This window comes from Seriola aureovittata, chromosome 15 (genome assembly GCF_021018895.1).
Source record: "Seriola aureovittata isolate HTS-2021-v1 ecotype China chromosome 15, ASM2101889v1, whole genome shotgun sequence".
Classification (NCBI taxonomy): Eukaryota; Metazoa; Chordata; class Actinopteri; order Carangiformes; family Carangidae; genus Seriola; species Seriola aureovittata.
The window spans coordinates 20,666,459-20,684,701 of record NC_079378.1 but is presented as its reverse complement, the minus strand read 5'-3'; the positions used below and the strand labels follow the sequence as shown (position 1 = coordinate 20,684,701).

The following is an 18,243-nucleotide window of genomic DNA, read 5'->3' as shown; positions in this document are numbered from 1 at the left end:
GCACAGGGAGTACAGTAAACCCCAAACAGATTAATGGTCCTCCCTTCTCCTCATCTGAGGCTTAGACCATCAGCAGTTTCTGGAGCAGTCTCAAATAAATACACTGTGAGATAGGTGTTTCAGTATGTGGTAGTAAGGACAAATATTACACAACAACATGTAGTAAAACTGCCGTCACCCTGCTTGACATGTAATATGTCTGCATAAGGCATGTTCTGAAATGAACATAATGAATTCATGATTCATTCCACTTATAGACTCTACAAATAACTTCCTATGCCACCTGTTAAAATGGTTTTGATTGTATATTGCATTACTGCATAATACATTGTAGAGCCGCCTTAAAGGACACGCTGAGAAATGCTTCATCTCGTTTATCAGCTCCCAGTCAGCGCAGTCTGACCTCTGAGACTGACTGTGCTGCAGAGCCCCCTTCTGCTAATTCAGTGAACCTGCAACACTGGCTGAACATCACCAGTATCCCTAGGGACAGTGTCAAGAGGTGTTATAGTTAAAGACACTACAATATCGCATGTCCTCACCTCATAAAGGACTTATTTAAACGACAAATGTGGTGTCTGTTTTTCTTAATGTCCACACATCCCAAAAAAAGACCAAAACTATTTTTTTGCCTCTAACTTTCTGACCTCCCAATCCATCCTGTAGCTCTCAGCTCCTAGCCCATTAATTCCTACTGAAAATGTACATATATATACACACACACACACACACACATACACACACACATACACACACACACACACACACACACACACACATATATATATGTAGTTTTATCTTGTTTTGAAGCTTTAGTAATTTCCTAAATCAGCTGGGCGGTGTCGTTTTTAGAAACTACCTCTCAAGCTGGAGTGAATTGCACACTTGTTGGGGACTATTTTCAGCAGCGGATTAATACACATTTGTTGCTCTGCTGAATATTTACAGCTGCAGGACATGGTACAGGAGATCAAATTAAACTAAATCTACATAACTCATGTTCATTGTTATGAAGGAACATGTCACCCACTGCAACAGTGTGGCTCATTAATGTGTTTTTAATAGTTTTCAGACAACAATGGATAGGACTCTACATCACAGAGAATACAGGACACAGACAATACTTTGGCATAGTTTGGTTTTGGTCTTTTGATGACAATGTGAAAACACTGAATGGGATCAGCTTTATCCTTTAAGGTCTATCTGTAATTTGTATTTAATGTTAATCTTTAACACGTTTCTCTAGATATTAGGACAATCAGTCTATGAAACAGTTCATGTTTTCAAACTCATGATTTGATACCACTAACCTATCTTCAGTGAAATCCGATTATTTGAAATCAACAATATAAGGGCATTTGTAATAGAACCAGTCTAAAGATGTCAAGATATATTTATAAAACAGAGCCCCGGAATCCAGATGGATTTGCACTTTCTAATAAGTGGATATTAGAGTTACCACGGTGCTTGGTGCTAGCGGTGTTACACTGCGTTCAGGCATACGATTACATAACTTTTCCATAAGCCGCACTTTTTTCATTTTTTTAGACATAAAACCCAGTCGGTTCATTTTCACGTCATATATTAAAAAACTCTATTTTATAAAATACTTGTAATCAACACTTAGTTGGGCGCTACTATTATAAAAAATGTTTCTTCTCTGCGTGGCAGCAGAGCAGTCACATCATAGAGTAGCAGAGTCTTATTATGTGATGAGAGGGGAGATGACTAACAAGACAGGGGTGCAGTATTCTGTGTCAAAGCGAAAAAAACACCTATTAGGCAATATCAAAGAACCCAAAGTCAAAAAGGAACCTGATACCATTAATGAGGCAATCTGCAAACTTTGTCTGATGAAGGTGGCAGCATCTGGAGGAAACACTTCTAATGAGCCGACACATCTTTTCTTGTGAAATGTCCAATGTAATTGGTAACACCGGTGTTGTCACAAGTTTATTACCCAGTGGGAAAATGTCCACACCGTGGCCTCCCTGGTGGATATCTGAATTATGTCCACTACAGCTCTTTTCAGACTCATAGCTTGGAAGATGACTTTTGTTCCATTTAAATACATGAGGGGTTTATTTCATGTTTTAAAAGAAATTACTGAAACTTTCATATTCAAGTGTTGTTTGCAATGTAAAAAAAAACTAAATCAGACAATCACAAATTATTCAGTTACAGGTATTTTTCAAATTATGTAAAACACCAGCTTTCAGACATATGGACCATATAATGGTCAGGTGCAGAAATCCACTTACCATTACAGTACATTTGATAACCTCTAGACACTGATGCAAGAGAAAGCTACAACTTATACAAGGACACACAAATGGATTTGACTGACTTTTCAAAATTAAAGACTCATTCTTTGCATTTCAACATTAAAAGAATGTAAAGGCTTTCAAAGTGGTGTATGCTCAATAAAAAATGCTCTACAATGCAAGTGGTAGGAATCTCACGTTCAGTAGCAAAAAAAACACCCTCCACATTTACTTTCTTTATGGCTAACATTGGTTATTTTCTCAATCCCCTTTCATGTAACCACGCAGACAGTAATTCCATCAATACGAATACAGTTTTAAAATATAGCCACAGAAAATCTTTTGAGTACTATGAAAAAGTACAGTAACCAGCAGTGGAGTCCAAAGGAACATAAATGTTCCTGCACCTGAAGGCTGTGTATGAAGTCAGTGATACAACTTAACAACTCTGATGTTTTGTTGCTATAATGCTGGCCGTCCATTCAGTTTGTCATGCATGAGTGCAATGGCTCCACCTGTGAAGTCTCTGAGAACCTGCACTGTCTCCCGCTGGAGTTGCAGCGACTCCCGAACAAACTCCTGTTGAGTCTCTGCCAGCTGCTGCACCGACTCGGACAGCAGCTCCAGGGAGCGTGAAACCGTCTCCAGCAGGATGTTGGTGGCATGCTGCTCTTGAAGGCTCAGTGATGCATTATGTAACATGCTGTCCCTCGTGTTCTGTGAGGGCTGACCGGGCATCAAAGGCGTGGATGTTGACGTTGAAGGTCCAGAGGACATCTGAGGTGGTCCTTGTTTTTGGATGCCGTTGTTTCCTTGATGATCCTCTGTTGGTTTTGCAGCTTGAGTGGAAGGGAGCACGTCATCCCTTTGGTCTTCGTCTGAGTCTCCAAATGCAGTTTCAGTATGTTGAGTCAAAGAAAAAAGTTTATCAGCGTTTTCTTATTACTAAAACATTTTTAAAAAATTCTAAATCTTTTTCTGTATCCAAAACTTGACAACTCACCTTCTGTCGCAGGTACTTCATACTGCACATCAAAGGCAGGTTGCGATGAGTCCCCTGCAACGTTCAAAGTATCTAAATTAAACTATATGAGTGCATATCTCCTCAATTAGCTTTTAACTTAGATTTTAAAATGAATATGTTATTCTGAAACATCAGTCGTCTACATGCCATTCATTATACTTATAGCAAAAATGAATACTTCCAGAGGAAGATGACATGGAGTAGTTCCAACCTTACATGTGTTATGTACACATATAAACAACAGTGTTTATACTGAAATAAGGTTGAGAAAATATTGACAAAATTTTCAACTATTATTTTAAGCACCTATGAGAAGAACTACTTTAGACAGACAGTATTTGATCCTTTTTGCTACCTGACTGTGCAAGTCCACTCATGGTGTAAGAGGTTGGTGGGGGCATAGCTGTCATGTCCAACCCGCCATTCGGAGAACTCTGCATTCCAATCATATCCTCCTCTTCCATTTCTTCTTCCTCCTCTGGCACATCATCGTCATCTCCCAGTGGGCCAAAGTCACCTATGCTCTGGTCTTCCTCGTCCATCTCCAGGATCTGAAGAACTATTTTCTCTGTCTGATTAAGGTCTCGGGAGAGACGTGAATTGAGGCCCCTATTGGGGACTGTCCCTGACCGCATGGCAGCCACTTTCCGCTTGGTGTCGCACTTAAGGTCAGACCATTTCTTGATGACCTCGATGACCTCGCGTTGGCACTCCCCAATCTCATTGACACGTGCGGTAATCTCTGCCCATGTCCGCTTCTTCATGTCTGTTGGCACACCACGATTGAATTTGCCTTTGGGGAGAAAAAAAAAAAAATCAAAAAAACTATATAAGCACCTGCATTCAAAAATCATTGTGTCAGTGGTCGGGCCATATTCAAGATTTTATCATTCACAAATTTACTGTAATTTCTTGTATACTCTTGTGTTCTCAATATCTTTGTTCCCTCAGCTTAGCTGTGTTTATTTTAAGCTTTTGATTAACCACGTACATCACAATCACTCATTCACTTTCTAGGAACTCAGACACAAAACTTGAAAGCACCATCTCTTCTTAAAGTAGGTGAATGAAATCATTCCGATAAGGAGTCGAAGACACATACCCACAACAACCATACGATGCTTCCTCACTTCATCCAACAGTATGTGGACTTCACTGAAAGAGAAACGAGCTTTTCTTTTCTTGAAGCGAGTAACACTGTCTTGGTTGTAGTATATTGATGAAGACATCCTCCACACACAGTGTCAGCAGAGGTTCAGCTGCTTTATAGTCTCTTCTGTGCTCTGCTTCTACCTCTGCAGCTGTCTGTAAGAGGGTCAAGGGTCTGATTACAACAAAGTTAAAGGGAGACTGCAAGTGTTAAGCGTAAAAGCTTCACATGTGTATTTTTTCATACATACTTTGCAGTTGATCTTTGAAACTGAGAGCTAGGGAGAGTAGTATTGATGCAGTGATACACAGGCTCAACAGCTGAGCAATGACCGTGTACAAGTCTAGTTAGGTGATTAGCTGAATAGATAAATAAATACTATCAACATTTTATCTGTAAGGTAGTTACATACATAGATTTAACTGTTCTCATACAGTTCAGCAGAGAAATAGTGCAGGTTTAGCGTGATGTTAACAGTCTGCGTTAGCACTGGCTGAGTGAATGAACAATGGACGATGCTATACTCACTGTACACATACGATAGCCTTATTAGCTAGCTATGTATACAAACCGTAGTTACAGTCAAACGCAACCTTTACTTACATCTCCCTAATTATTGTTAACGGATAACACTTATTTCGTTTCACTTATACAATGCTACATACACTTAGTTAGCTATGTTTAGCCAAATGTTACACAACATCACACAGTAGGTTAGCTGTCTTTGCAGCAGGACGTTAGCTAACGCTGCGTTGCAGTCTGAAAAGGCTAATGAAGCACTTAGTTCACCAAATCTCACTTGTCGAGGTGTACGTTAATGGCAAAAACGGCTAATGAGATGGTGAACATACCCCCAAGTCAAAGAAGCCGGGGTTTAGTCCAAAAACGTAAAGATAAACTTCCTTATCGCCAAGGTAGCTACTAGTCAAGCTAGCCAGTGTGAAGCTAATGTTACACAAAAGATATCCGGTTAACGTCAGCTGGTAGCTAAAACACTGCTGATGAACGTGACATTAGTTTGAGAGTTGTCACTACATATTGGTTATCACCGGTTTCACGTGTGACTTTTAAAAATAACCACAATAATCTGGTGATTTCGGTAACTAAGTTCTTTCTTTATTTCCTAATTTTTTACTGTCGTAACACTGTGTGGTTTTATTTTGAAGGAGCACATCTGACCTCTTATATCGTTTGCAGGCTTCATCTTTGCTACCACAGAGGAAATATGGGTGTCTGGCTCAGGTGCCCTCTGGCACCACTCTACCTCCAGGGTCTCCGTCACTCGGGAAGCGTTTACTTCTTGACAAACGGGGTGTTCGTATTTGTCACCTCATGCATTTACAGTGAGTTTGCTGGTGGTTTACAAGTCATGCAAAATATAAAAAAATACTGTTTTTATCTCGGTGGGTCAGATTTCCTGTCTGTGGAGGGCACTATTGTCTCTTTTTGAATATATAAATCAAAGTTTCCTTGTGCAGAGGAAGAGGTTTGACGTTCGGCTTTCTTTGGCAGATATCCCATCAAATATATTTTTGATTGATAAATACCAACGAAGAGTCTATTAATTTAAGGCCTGTGAATACACATGTACTCTATACACAAGAGATGAGATTGGTGAATCTTTATTACGGCCATATACAGTAATTTCAATTGTCATTTAAAAAAATGTTTTTAACAGAAACAAATACCGTACCCCATTTAAGTTAAGAAACTGTTGTACATCGGTTCCTATTTTAAGTTCATCATACTCATTGTTCCATTTCAAATAACTTTTCTTGCCATTATGAATGGTCCAGAGACCGATGCCCGTTCAACCTGAGCAAGAATTTAGTTAGGCTACTGACTAATGACTCAAAGGAGCACACCACAGATTGTCAGCAGATACCAATGATTCATTTCTGATACCCTTTTATTCCAAATATGGCACAGGTATTTATTTTACCAAAGATTTTCAGTAACAGTTTAATGACAGTGGCTACAACTACATGGTTAAAAACCCTTATTAATGCATCTTTTCTATTGGCTGCTTGCATTAGTGGCATACACATCTATTATATACGATAAATTCACACATTGTGCTGGCAATTATCTGGCGCAGGCATTTTGAATAAGCACACAGTGATAAAGTGATCAGTTAACTGAGACATACAGAATGCTATGGCAAAGACATTATCTCTTGGGATGTTAATGTACATTACTATTACAGAGGAGATATAAAGCTGATATATTGAATATATACATTAATAAACTAACTTTAATATCAGGTCACTTAAAAGACAGTTTGGGATTTTAGATTTATTCATTATTTAGAGCTTCTAGTGGCTGTAGTCAGCATGAGCATTCCTGACTGTTGTGCATATACAGTGCAACTCTGATGCAGAATATTGGAGTGTGTAAATCATTAAACCACTATCTGCTTGTGATAGGTTTTGGTGCAGGTGATCCATAACTTATACATCCCCCCAACACTCAAAATAATAAGCTGTTTCACATGTTTTAGTGAACAAGAATCTTTCATCAGTGGCCGTGGGCCCGGTTTCACAAAGACACTGAGTATAACTGTGGTCTAACAAATAGTAAGATTTATCTATAGTTTTACAACAGCCATCTCAAAGTCTCTGCAAAGACAGAAGAATTTGCTTCCCTATTTTACCCAATGTGACCTTTTCTAAGGGCTGTGTGGGTGTGTTATGATTGGCTGACAGCCATTTTCCCAACACTCCTGTAAACTTTGTTGCAACTGTCGGGGTGGTACAACTAACATCCTCATGACTCTTAGGATTAAATGGAATTTCGTCACATCATGCAATTCTGTGAATAGCTACAACCCAGCTTCAGCCTGTGCAGAGCTCTACTCAGCATTAATACCTGAAAACACTTGTGGGTGTGCAGAGCCTTTAAACTTTTTGGACTGATTAACTGTTTCCCCTGAAGTTAAATCAACCCTCTGGTTAGTCCTTAGGCTGATGCTGGGTGGAGCCTTTTCTGAGAATTACTTATGTGATTGTTAAAAGGTATACACTGACCTGCCCCAACAGGTGTAAAAACTAGCACAAAGGTAGACATGTCAATCATGCAGTCTATTGAAAAAAGGTGGGAGCCATTCGAACTGTGCCTTGTGGGAGATTTTTTTTTTTTACATTGATAAGTGGAGTACATTGTGATGGTTGATAAAATATTTTGGACTGCGTGGACAAACAAAGTGGTTCCGTATAACAAGCAGGAGACATCGTCTGGACTCAAGAGTACATGGTCAACTGAAGCCACTGAAAAGACACAAGGGCAGAGAAGATGACTTTTTGAAAACATTTGACATAAACTGAATCAATGCTTTTAGAAAAACTGAACTCCAGTTGAAACCCACTGATAATTTATAATATCTGAGATGACTTTACCTCCTGAACATTGACTTTGATAGTCCCATTGTTATCCTTATCCAGGGTTTTGAAGGCACCTGAATCAGAACAGATAGTCAGCCTACCATACCTTCAGTTTTGGAGATTAAATTCCAAGTTAATCATTCTTGTCACACTGATAAAGGAATCAATTTATTTCAGGAGTGGTCTTTGAAACTTACGGCACATGGCATCCAGCCTCACAAGGCAACCGATGTAGTTATCAAAATCCATGTTCCCACTTTCATCACTGTATCTGCGAATTATCATCTCGAACAGCTGGTCGTTGAGAGGGAAGCCTGACAAACAGATGAGCGGATGAAACTGGTCATTTTACTATTAAATAGCAATTACAGAGAGGTTATGTGTCCTTAACACAAATATATTCAAACAACCGGTATGATATTCAAATCACTAACGCTCTATCCAGCTGTTCACAGGTGAAGCTTTGTTTTCAGTTCAAAAACATTTCACTGGCTGCCCGTGTCTATCAAGTTGCTGAAATACTGATCAAGGAGTTTCTCTATTTAACTAGTGCTCAAAGGTCATGATGAGAAAACAAAATGATGCCAGCAGGCAATAAACCAGATCTAATCTCACTAACTCCACATTTGATAGAATAATAAGTTTCTAGCTGGTGAATCAATGATCCAAATCCAATATTTTATTTGTTCATAACAGGCATAGAGACATTTTTGATTGTTAATCAAATCCATCTGTGAGGCTGTTATTAATGTAATGTGTAAAGTTAGTTTTGCTTGCATCGTTTCATTGTCTGTGCAAACATTTAAACAATTTTTAAAAACTCACTCACCTGCAGCTCTGAAAGCATTTGGAAGCTCATCTGCACCAATGACACCAGAGCCATCTGTGTCGTAGGACTTGTACACTCCCTAAATCACGACAACACAAGTATTTAAAACATGTTTGGCATCTGAAACTGTTTCCTCAAAAGCAGATTCACAAGCTAGAAAGACTAAAAGAAAAAAAACACAAAGCAAACATTTTCTCTCCAACAACACAGCTGCCAAAATAGTTGCATCAACTGAATTCATCTCTGAGAAAAATTGAGAAAAAAAAAAAAAAAAAAAAACATTAAACAATGTTGGTGCTTTTCACGTCCTGGTAAGCGTAAATCAACAAGCACCAACTCCATGTGTCGCCGCTGACAGAATACAAAAAATTCAAAGTTGAGTTTGTCCTTTGTAAACTCAATTCAACAGCTGATACCGTACACACCTGGGACTACAGTTTCTTCTGTGTTAACTAATACTGGAGACATTAACACCGACCACAGGAATGTAAGTGCAACAAGACACAGATGTGCAGGAAAAGTGAAATGGGCCTGCTGTACTTGCCTGCCATTTCTTTATATTGTTCCAGAGATGTTTGAATTCATGAAAGCCGAGTTTTCCAGTGCTGTCACTCTGAAACTGCATTAAGGACAACAGGCAACAGTCTTCTTCTTTAACTCCAGCTTAGATACACAGTTGCATTACTTATGGGCACGCTGTATTTGCCCAAGGTGTACTTTTACTGTACGTGCTTTCCTCATTTGTGTGGTTCAGAGCTGTGGGGAACTAATGCCAACTTTAGTCTGACACCGCAGCCAAGGATCACATGACTCCCATGTAGCTACATTCACACAGTTTTCTAGACAAATATGCAATTAAAGTTGCTTACAAATAAAAAATATATAAAGATTGACCTTTTGATTGAACAGGGCCCCTTGGTTTTTTAGCATGCCTGAGGGAATCTGATACATGCCCAGTTTCAAGGTCATTAAACCTGACTATCCAGTGCCACAGGAAAAAATGAACGCAGGCTTGGTCCATCTGTGAAAATCTGTTTCAATGGCCAAATCATGGCAGTTATTTGCCTCAATATTACAATGTATGTCCTCAACCTTAATGAGCTGTGGGTGTGATGGAGTGTGGTGAGCCAACACGTCTCTTTCTATAGTGAACTGCCTATGTATTTGTTCTGTCCTGTGTATTTTTACTGTGTAGTCACTGTCAGCTACACAACACAGCCTGCTAATAATAGACAGGATACATCCATGACTGCCACCATGCTCCTGCAAGACTCAATGCTGAAACCATCGGTCTTCAGATCTCCACCTGAAATATAAGAGGAAACAGTCATTGAGCAGTTTGTATATACGCAAAATACAAACATACACTAATTAGGAATGTGTAAACACTACAAAGGACTGAATCAAAACAAGAAATGGCAGAACTACATACAAGGATGTGTAAGAGATAGACTCTCAATATGACAAATGCAAGCATGTCTTACGCTTTGAAATGATTTTATTTAGGATGTTCATCAGCTCAGTTGGGCTCACTTCCATGTCCTATATGACAAATATTAAACAGTGTTAAGGAAAGCTTCACAGGCACACAACTGTACGGTGTAACACGATGGATGACAGAGAAACAGTCTTTAAACAGTGAAATCTGTCTGTTGACTTAAATTTTCTTATGTCAATGAAATGGAATAAATAGTGTGGTTACGGCAGAGAGCACCAGACATTCAAAGAGAAATACAGGCAGACATAAGACTCACATCTCCAGCAAGTTGCTGAAAGACTCTGCGGAACTGTTTCTCTTCGTCACTCTCATGCTGCTCTGCATATGCAAGTGGCCTGCGTGGTGGAGGCTGTGGGAAAAAGGCAGCAGCAGAAATTACAAACTGTGTAATCACCTAGAGTTAGCAGTACAGTGACAGGCAGATAGAGCTGGTGAAGTAATGACTGTCACTCACAGGTTCAGAGGGCACAAACTGGGCTGGGTCGATGTTGCTACAAAGACAGGACAGCAGATGAAATGACAACTTAAACCACAAACTAAATTTTTGTTTTGCTTGAGCAGGTACTCTGTGCAGATTCTTACCTTACAACATCAATGATGCCGCCGATAAATTTCTTGGCAAAAAACATCTTGTCAACTGTGAATGCAAAATGCAATGAGTCAGGGAAAAGACCACATACACCACCTGAGCCCAGATTCTTGAAAACGCTCCCTGAAATTCCCCAAAAACAAAAACCAAAACCAGATTCCACTTTCTCATGGAAATATAAAGCAGGAAGTAGGAATAGATAGTATGAAAAAATAAACATGCCATACAGCTACAATGCAACTTGAATGTCTGCCACTACAAACATGAACTGGTTTTCATGGCCCTTTCATGGTTATGCTACGTTAAGCGGTTAAGTGCTTCAATAGCTAACAGCCCTGATTAGACTTGCAATAGATCAAGCGATGACATGTCTTGAGTTTTCTTCAGTTACAGTCATGTTAGCGGCACACCCACTAGCCCCTCTTAAAATGTTTCCTGTTATGGAAAACATTAAGTGCCACTAAAAGACTGCGAAAAGTAGACTACATTTAAAGGCTGTGTGTTAATGCATCGCATGTTTATAATGACAACTATGAAATTTTAAAAACTCCCACCAGTGAGTAAAATGTCCCATTTCAACACTACTACTTAGACTGGGTAAGCTAAGTTCAGTAGCGTCTCTAACTCCTCACACGACAGAGCTAACGTTGCAATTCTAACATTACGGTAGAAGATTAACATTATATCAGGTTAGCTCACGATGTTACTGACCTACTCACATGCAGCTGCCTAATGCAGTTAAAAACCTGTCAAACCGTGCAACCTCTTAACAGCACGTATCTACACTAGCACGTACTGGCGGTAGCGTTTACGTTAAAGCAGCTAACTAACTTTAGCGTCAGATAAGCTAACACTCAGCTAACGTTCACGGCTAGCTCCGCTATCTGTCAAATTCTGCAAAACTCGGAATTACCGTAACTATCTAATCCTACAGTGGGTTTCAGGTAAACGATACTTTGTTCTTTTAAAACTTGACATATATAGATATACATATATATATATATTTACCGTAAGGCAACAGCACTCGGTGAAGTTGGTAGCAGGATGTCTGACTGAGCTTGCGTGAGACTCACTAAATTCAACTCAGCTGTCAGGGCGGTCCGTCAACACGCCCCGACCCACTGCCGCTGCAGGGAGGAAGTGGGATGCCAAAGAGGTCTCACAGTTTACCCAAGTCTTTTCTTAGTCTTTTTTTCTTTTTTCTTTTTTTTTTTTCTATTAGTCTGGTGTCTAATGCCTTCAAATCATAAATATCGAACATGTACAGATGTTTGTTTTGGACAGGCGCAGTGTGATAACCCCGAGGAGACACCGCACAGGTTATACAGTATTGTGTGTTTCAGTATGTGTGGTCAGGCATGCTTTAATCCAGTTCCTCTTTATTGCTGTATATCATATTTGTTGTATTTTTTCTTTCTTTTTGTGTGTGAACTCGTTTAAAGTATGTGCCACCGTCTGGTCTGGAGTGTGAACCGAGGTAACAATTTTATGAAATATCCTGCACCTGTATAGTGTTAAGATGTCCGGTCTAACATGTTTTATGTATTAATAGATCTTCAGGAGAAAGGATGCTTTGGGTTGTTTTTTGTTCCTCTGAGGATACTATGTCAAACCATTCTTTATTACAAAGTGTTTGTCACGATAGCCTGTTTACAGAAGCTGTAAGTCAACATAGCATAGTGTGCTCAGTGTGAACACAGCTAAATTAAGTGCAGTATATTAACAAAATTATTATGCTGTAAATATCAATAGAACAGAGGAATGAAAAGCTGGTCAACAAAAGAAAAGTTGAATATAAGCAGACAATCGCCAATTAAATTCATATATTGGCATTATATATTTTTTTTTAGTTTTATGCCTGGAAACAGGTCTGTATCAGGCACTTCCACCTGAACTGTACTGCCTGTGTCTACTGCAGGTGTATAACAGAGAGTGAGTCCTCTGGTCATATAGGTCATATTCTCACTCCTCCAACATCACTCAGTGCTACAATAGCACAATTACACTGATCTGAATTTAGCTGGAGACCTCCTTGGACCCCCTTCAAGGACCCAGGTGGATCCTAGTTTGAGAACCTCTGCGTCTGACTGCTTGGGCTCCACAGCAGGGCATTATTTCCTGGCATATTGCTATTTCATTGCCAGAATCACTCCGTTTTTCTTTGCTATATCTATAAATGAAAGATTCCTTTGGAGAGGCATATTTTATGGCAGTTGGACAATTTCATAGAAAAACTGGAGCACTGTTAAAAAAGCCCATCTTCCCTCAGAAGATTTGCCAGTGGACTTGGGGCATGTTTAAAAATGATAGCACACCACATTGAATAATTAAACACAGCTTAATGAGAAGGGAGAGAAAATTGTCTTGTCATTTATTTTGACAAAATCCTATTCTCTGATAATTGGATCATATAAGCAGCGATTACCCCAGACTCTGAAGTGATTGTGCTAAACCGCCAAGAGAACTTTTTTCCTGTTGTTGTTCAGTGATCAGGACCATGTAGAATAATATCAAGATAAACTGCTTTTCTACAAATGGAGAAGAGCCTGATGTGTTCAAAGATGCAAAGGCAAAGTCAAATGCTACAGTTCATCCATGTCTGCGCTGAGGGCCTTGGGGTGTAAGGTGCAGACAATGAACCACAACATACTTTGTTCGAGCCTGTCTGGGAACGTTTGTTTTTCATTGTTCTCTCTGTCCCGTCATTTCCTGGGACAAAAATGCCAAAAAATACTTTAAAAAAAGCCATAAAATCCTACAGTTTTACTTTACAGGAATCTAAATCAGTGAATTGGCTACAGTTGATTACTTTGCACTCTTGCAGGATGCTATATCAGAATATAGGAAGCTAAATCTTTCAGCTTTACAGAACATACAACTAAAATTCCTCTCTAATTGGCATGAAAATGGGTGAACACTAATCATCTGAATATTGGCAGAAAGATTAAATGTCGGCTTTAATCATCTGCCTTTCCTGCCACTGCTCTGCACAGGCCAGAGGTGTCAGAGACAGAACAGCTCCCCCCTCAGGGTCATCTGGCTCAACATGGGACTGAACGGTACTTCAGCCATTCAGAGATATCAGTTGACTTTAATATGACAGTGCATGTCAGTGCTGTCCAGCAGGTGGAGCTAGAGAGCATTTGACAGAGCTGAGAGAAAACAGCATCCTCCGCATTTACCATGCAAATACGCCAGGTAAGTCTTTTAGAAAAATGCACATTTGCACAACAATTGTAGGAATATTATCACTTTTTCATGGCTGATGTCAGACTTATAAAGCTTTCTCTGCCTGTTTTTCTCTTTTATATATATATATATATATATATATATATATATATATATATGGTGGCAAGAATTTTGTATGTTTGTTTTGTCCTCAGATTTTAACTGTATCCAACCTCACATTTTAGCAGATGGACTTTCCATCATCTACAACATTCAGCCAGGATTAATATGTTGTCTGGTTATCTTTTTAACTGAGAGGTGAAAGTCAATGGGGACAGACATATCATTAAGTACATGGATGATTCCATCATTGTGTACCTGCTCAGTGATGATGTAACTGACCAGTATCTGGAGCCAATAACTGATGACAAGTTGACTTTTGAACCAAATACTGATGTTTGTGCAAAGGCTCATCAGCGCATATGATTTTATCAGAAGCTCAGGAGGTCATGATGTTGACACCAGCTTTATGAGAATGTTTTTTTTTTTTTGCTTCATCAACTCTCTTTTAACCTTATCTTTTATTGGCCGATTTGGGTGACTTAGCCTGAAAAACAAGAAGAGTTTACAGGGAATTGTAAGAATGTGCAGTAAAATTGCACAAACCTCGACACAGCGAGCACAGTGAGTTCAGGTTGCTTCCATCTGGTCACAGACATATTCTGCAAAAACTCATTTCTGTCCGCTGCTATTGGCCTTTTGAATAATATTATGTAATTCTATGTTTACTGTGTAAATTGGTTGCATGTGGACTGGTGTGTTTTGACTCCTATTGATGATTGTTTTTACTGCTGGCTGTGCAACAAATTTCCCCTTTGGGATAAAAAAAGATCACCTCAACAAACAAGCTGGTATACATTACAGAGCAACAAGTCCTCAAACCTAAACAACCACATGCCACTTCTTAACCTTTAAAATATGATTTAATTCTTTCCCATTAAATTCAGGGGGGAAAAAAACAGTTAGACTTTATTTGAATAGTCTGTATACAGAGAGACAGAGTACATAGTATTTGTAACATTTCAACTAGTTATTGCTTGAACAATTCAACTGTTTCACTAACCTTAACATTATATGAGTAACTGCTGAATATTTGTATAAACGTTGAATATCAGCTCAGCATTAGAAAGTTCAACAACAGTTAGTGAAATGTTAACAAAAACTCTGTAAACTGACTGTAGGTGGAGTAAGTGTAATGAAAAAAATCACCCTGGAAACATTTATCTCTGTCTATTTTCATTGGTTTTTCCTTCATTTATGACAGTAATATGGGCAAATACATGTAGTTATCCAGGCTACTGTTGTGACTCTCTGACCCCCCAACAATCGAGTCTCTTGTTTTCTTGACTTTAAAGAACTACTGTTCAGTTCGTCTCACTGCTGCTCAGTTTTTATCATAGCTACATCTCCTCTTAATCCCCTGTGGGCAGGACTATCGTGGTTGCCTTGACACTGCAGACACTTCGCCTGCTCCCTCTGCAACAGAAAAGTCTCAGTTCTACTGTCCTGCTCTCTCACCACACACAGGAAAACAGGACTCAAAAATACAATGGCAACATGTCAATTTACAACATAATTCATGGCTTCTGCTATACTCGCAATAATGTTAATTTTAAAATCATCTCTCTAGTTTCTGCCCCTAAATACCTGGTGTAGAATCATAAAAAACATGTCAGCATTTCTCGGAAAAGTCCCAACTATGACAGCGTTCATCATTATGATTTAGATTTTTTTGTTGTCAGCTGTGCAATTTTCTTAAAATTGAATGTTTTTCATTTTCATCCATACAATCTTCCAAACTATAGGCTTGATTGTCGGAACTGCAGTTTGCTGGGTTACTAAATTATACAGTTCGGTCAGCCACTGCATCACTGACACCTGCCTGGATTCTGTGAATGCACCATTGTTTCTGCAAACAAAACATCCCATATGTCAGTGGATCACTGAACAGGGCATTATACTCAGGGATGTCTTAGTATCATCACATGGCATACTGCACATGAAAAATATTATCAATATATATATGATATATATATATGATATATACATATCTGTAACCTGATATTTAAGATGTGTGATAACATATGACGTGCAGTGCAGAAACAGTGATATCTATCCTTCAGATCCCACTCCAGCTAAAATTACTCCATCCATGAAATAGAGGTATCCATGGTTACATCAGGAGCCATGTTAAAGGGTGCCTCAGTGTATCTCTATTCTAGAGCAGTCCCCACCTTTTTCCTCATTCATCACTTGAAAGAAATCACTGTGCCACCTCAAGGTATCCGACAGCCATGATTTGCTTTTGCAAATGAGATTTGCAGTGAATAATTTCAATAATATTGATGAAGATAGACTGGCTATTAAATATCTCTGAATTATGAATGCAAACCATATTACATCTGCAGTTATACCTGCTCCACTTTGAGGGAGCGAAACGCAGAGCTCATGCAGAGGCTGCAGGTTGAAATATTGTATAGCAGCATCCCCAATACGACATATTTGCAGTCTTCAGAACAACCTGTTACCTTGACAACGCAATTTTATCATTCAAGCCCATTGCTACCTTCTCTCACAGCAGGAATCAAATGTGCCTTAAATGTATACTGCTGCAGGGTTTTACACCTCAGTTCAAGGTAGAAATGAGACATGGGATGGGCTGAGGATGTGCATAAAATTTTGAGTTTTGATTTCACTCTGTCACTGCACAATGGACAGTGTGAGATGATTTTATTGCCCTTACAATGTCAGGACGGCGTTTAACAAAAAACAGATTGGACAGTGAGGCAGATATTGAAAGATGCAGTTTTAGGATCAGCATTCCAAATATTTTTGTTATGGCATGGCATTAGAAGGGATAAACTGGGGAGGATTAGACGGGAGACTTTATCAATTCAAATTAGCAACAAGTAATTCCCCAAATACCAGAGACCTTAGGATTGTTACTATTTCCAATGCCTTACTCATGCAGTTATATGCCTAATATTTGGAGTTAGTCAGTCATCCTGGTGATTGTTATGCAAGCTACAGTTTGCAAGCTTTACAAGAGGCAAGTCCATTTACTGTTGTGTCTCTTTCACTGAATTCCACAAGTATGCAGGAAGGAATTTAATGATTTTTCCAAAGGTATCTAAATCAAATTAGCAATATACCATCATCTCTGAGCTCTGGGAAGTCAGAGCAGTCAGACAGGGGAGAGGGAAAACACTGCACCTGTGCTCTCATCAGAAGTGGATACTCAGATGTGACTGAATGTTCATATTGTATATAAACGCAGGGCTCCCCGTTTTCATTTGAAGGCATCAGTTCCCTGCATGTACTGATGGTCTAAATGCAAGAGCTCTCTTCACAAGTTCAAACAAAACTGCCAGAAATAACATTCTCGTTGGGAAGCACCAAACACCTTTATTTTATCTCTGTCTCTTGGTCTAAATGTCAAATTTAAACATACTAATCCTAAAACTGAAGAGACCATGAAATAATCCACCAGTGCATATTATTTCAATCGCAGAATATGAACTGCATCTGAGGCTGCAAAGTGGGAACACAAATTCCCAGGAGAAATACCGTGTCCATGATCTCAGTATAGCTACAGCCCTGTATTTGTGATGTCACCTTCCTTGCTTGTGTGGCTGAGCTCAGAAGATTAAGAATGTATTTGTTGGATAATGAACAAGGTCGATCAGTGTAGGAAGAATGGCTGTGTGCTGGGTGGCTCGTGTTAGTCATTATATAAAAGTCATGACAGTCTCACATGTTGCAGAACTGAAATGTACCCAATAACTTTGTATTATGATTATTTTTTTTTATCTCTATTTTTAGGTGCTAACTTAATTGTAGCTCATAAAATATTGTATGATTTTTCATTGATTACATTTACTTGTGCACATATACTACTATAGTGTCAACTTGGTTCAAGAAGACGTGCTGATCATCTCATTCACATTAAAGTGATAATTACTTCGTACAACCCGGCTCTACATGTGTTAGACTTGGCTCACACTGAATATCACATGTCGGTCAGTCATATTATCCACCTTTGACATAACAGAGGTTCTTCCCTGGCCACAGCGACAAAAAATTCTCAAATTAAATCTGATTTTTAAAAAAAATATATTTAGTATAATCAGTCCCAGAGTTGCTGTGCTGTGAATAGAGTAGTGCGTCATCCTGCCATAAGGAGGTTTTAACACTGAGAGGTTTCCACTGACCCTGCTGGGTTTTGTCAGAGAGTTTGAATGTGGTCGAAATGCTCAATCAGAGGAAAATGCAGGGGCAAAC

The 18,243-nt window shown here is 39.1% G+C and overlaps 2 protein-coding genes across 5 annotated transcripts; both read right to left on the bottom strand.

The window, feature by feature from the left end:
* Positions 1-1,038: 1,038 nt before the first annotated feature.
* zgc:153990 (uncharacterized protein LOC768125 homolog) lies at positions 1,039-5,394 on the bottom strand. Of its 4 annotated transcripts, XM_056398242.1 has the most exons (6): positions 5,042-5,241; positions 4,689-4,797; positions 4,391-4,593; positions 3,644-4,081; positions 3,268-3,321; positions 1,039-3,169 (listed from the first exon to the last, which is right to left on the bottom strand). In XM_056398242.1, exons 3-6 carry the CDS (start codon positions 4,515-4,517, stop codon positions 2,727-2,729), a joined length of 1,062 nt encoding a protein of 353 aa, XP_056254217.1. In that variant the 5' UTR covers positions 4,518-4,593; positions 4,689-4,797; positions 5,042-5,241; the 3' UTR covers positions 1,039-2,726. The 4 variants fall into 4 exon arrangements, with proteins under 4 accessions (XP_056254217.1, XP_056254213.1, XP_056254218.1 ...); XM_056398238.1 differs by lacking the exons at positions 4,689-4,797; positions 5,042-5,241 and adding an exon at positions 5,290-5,394; XM_056398243.1 differs by lacking the exon at positions 4,689-4,797.
* Positions 5,395-6,329: 935 nt separating this feature from the next.
* Positions 6,330-11,879, bottom strand: capns1a (calpain, small subunit 1 a). The gene is made up of 11 exons (XM_056398244.1): positions 11,743-11,879; positions 10,728-10,782; positions 10,600-10,636; positions 10,402-10,494; positions 10,132-10,189; positions 9,889-9,953; positions 9,188-9,260; positions 8,648-8,722; positions 8,016-8,132; positions 7,834-7,892; positions 6,330-7,704 (listed from the first exon to the last, which is right to left on the bottom strand). The coding sequence occupies exons 2-11, from the start codon at positions 10,772-10,774 to the stop codon at positions 7,678-7,680; spliced, it is 651 nt and encodes a 216-aa protein (XP_056254219.1). The 5' UTR covers positions 10,775-10,782; positions 11,743-11,879; the 3' UTR covers positions 6,330-7,677.
* Between the last annotated feature and the right edge of the window lie 6,364 nt (positions 11,880-18,243).

What these genes read in the sequence shown, in the direction of transcription:
- zgc:153990 (XM_056398238.1), bottom strand. Translation starts at nt 4,517, where the DNA reads ATGTCTTCATCAATATACTACAACCAAGACAGTGTTACTCGCTTCAAG. An exon ending in GAGTGGACTTGCACAGTCAG is followed by an intron (nt 3,322 to 3,643) that starts GTAGCAAAAAGG and finishes TGAACGTTGCAG; the next exon opens with GGGACTCATCGCAACCTGCC. An exon ending in TGAAGTACCTGCGACAGAAG is followed by an intron (nt 3,170 to 3,267) that starts GTGAGTTGTCAA and finishes CTTTGACTCAAC; the next exon opens with ATACTGAAACTGCATTTGGA.
- capns1a (XM_056398244.1), bottom strand. Translation starts at nt 10,774, where the DNA reads ATGTTTTTTGCCAAGAAATTTATCGGCGGCATCATTGATGTTGTAAG. An exon ending in AAATAAAATCATTTCAAAGC is followed by an intron (nt 9,954 to 10,131) that starts GTAAGACATGCT and finishes CTTATATTTCAG; the next exon opens with GTGGAGATCTGAAGACCGAT. An exon ending in TATAAAGAAATGGCAGGCAA is followed by an intron (nt 8,723 to 9,187) that starts GTACAGCAGGCC and finishes TGATTTAGGGAG; the next exon opens with TGTACAAGTCCTACGACACA.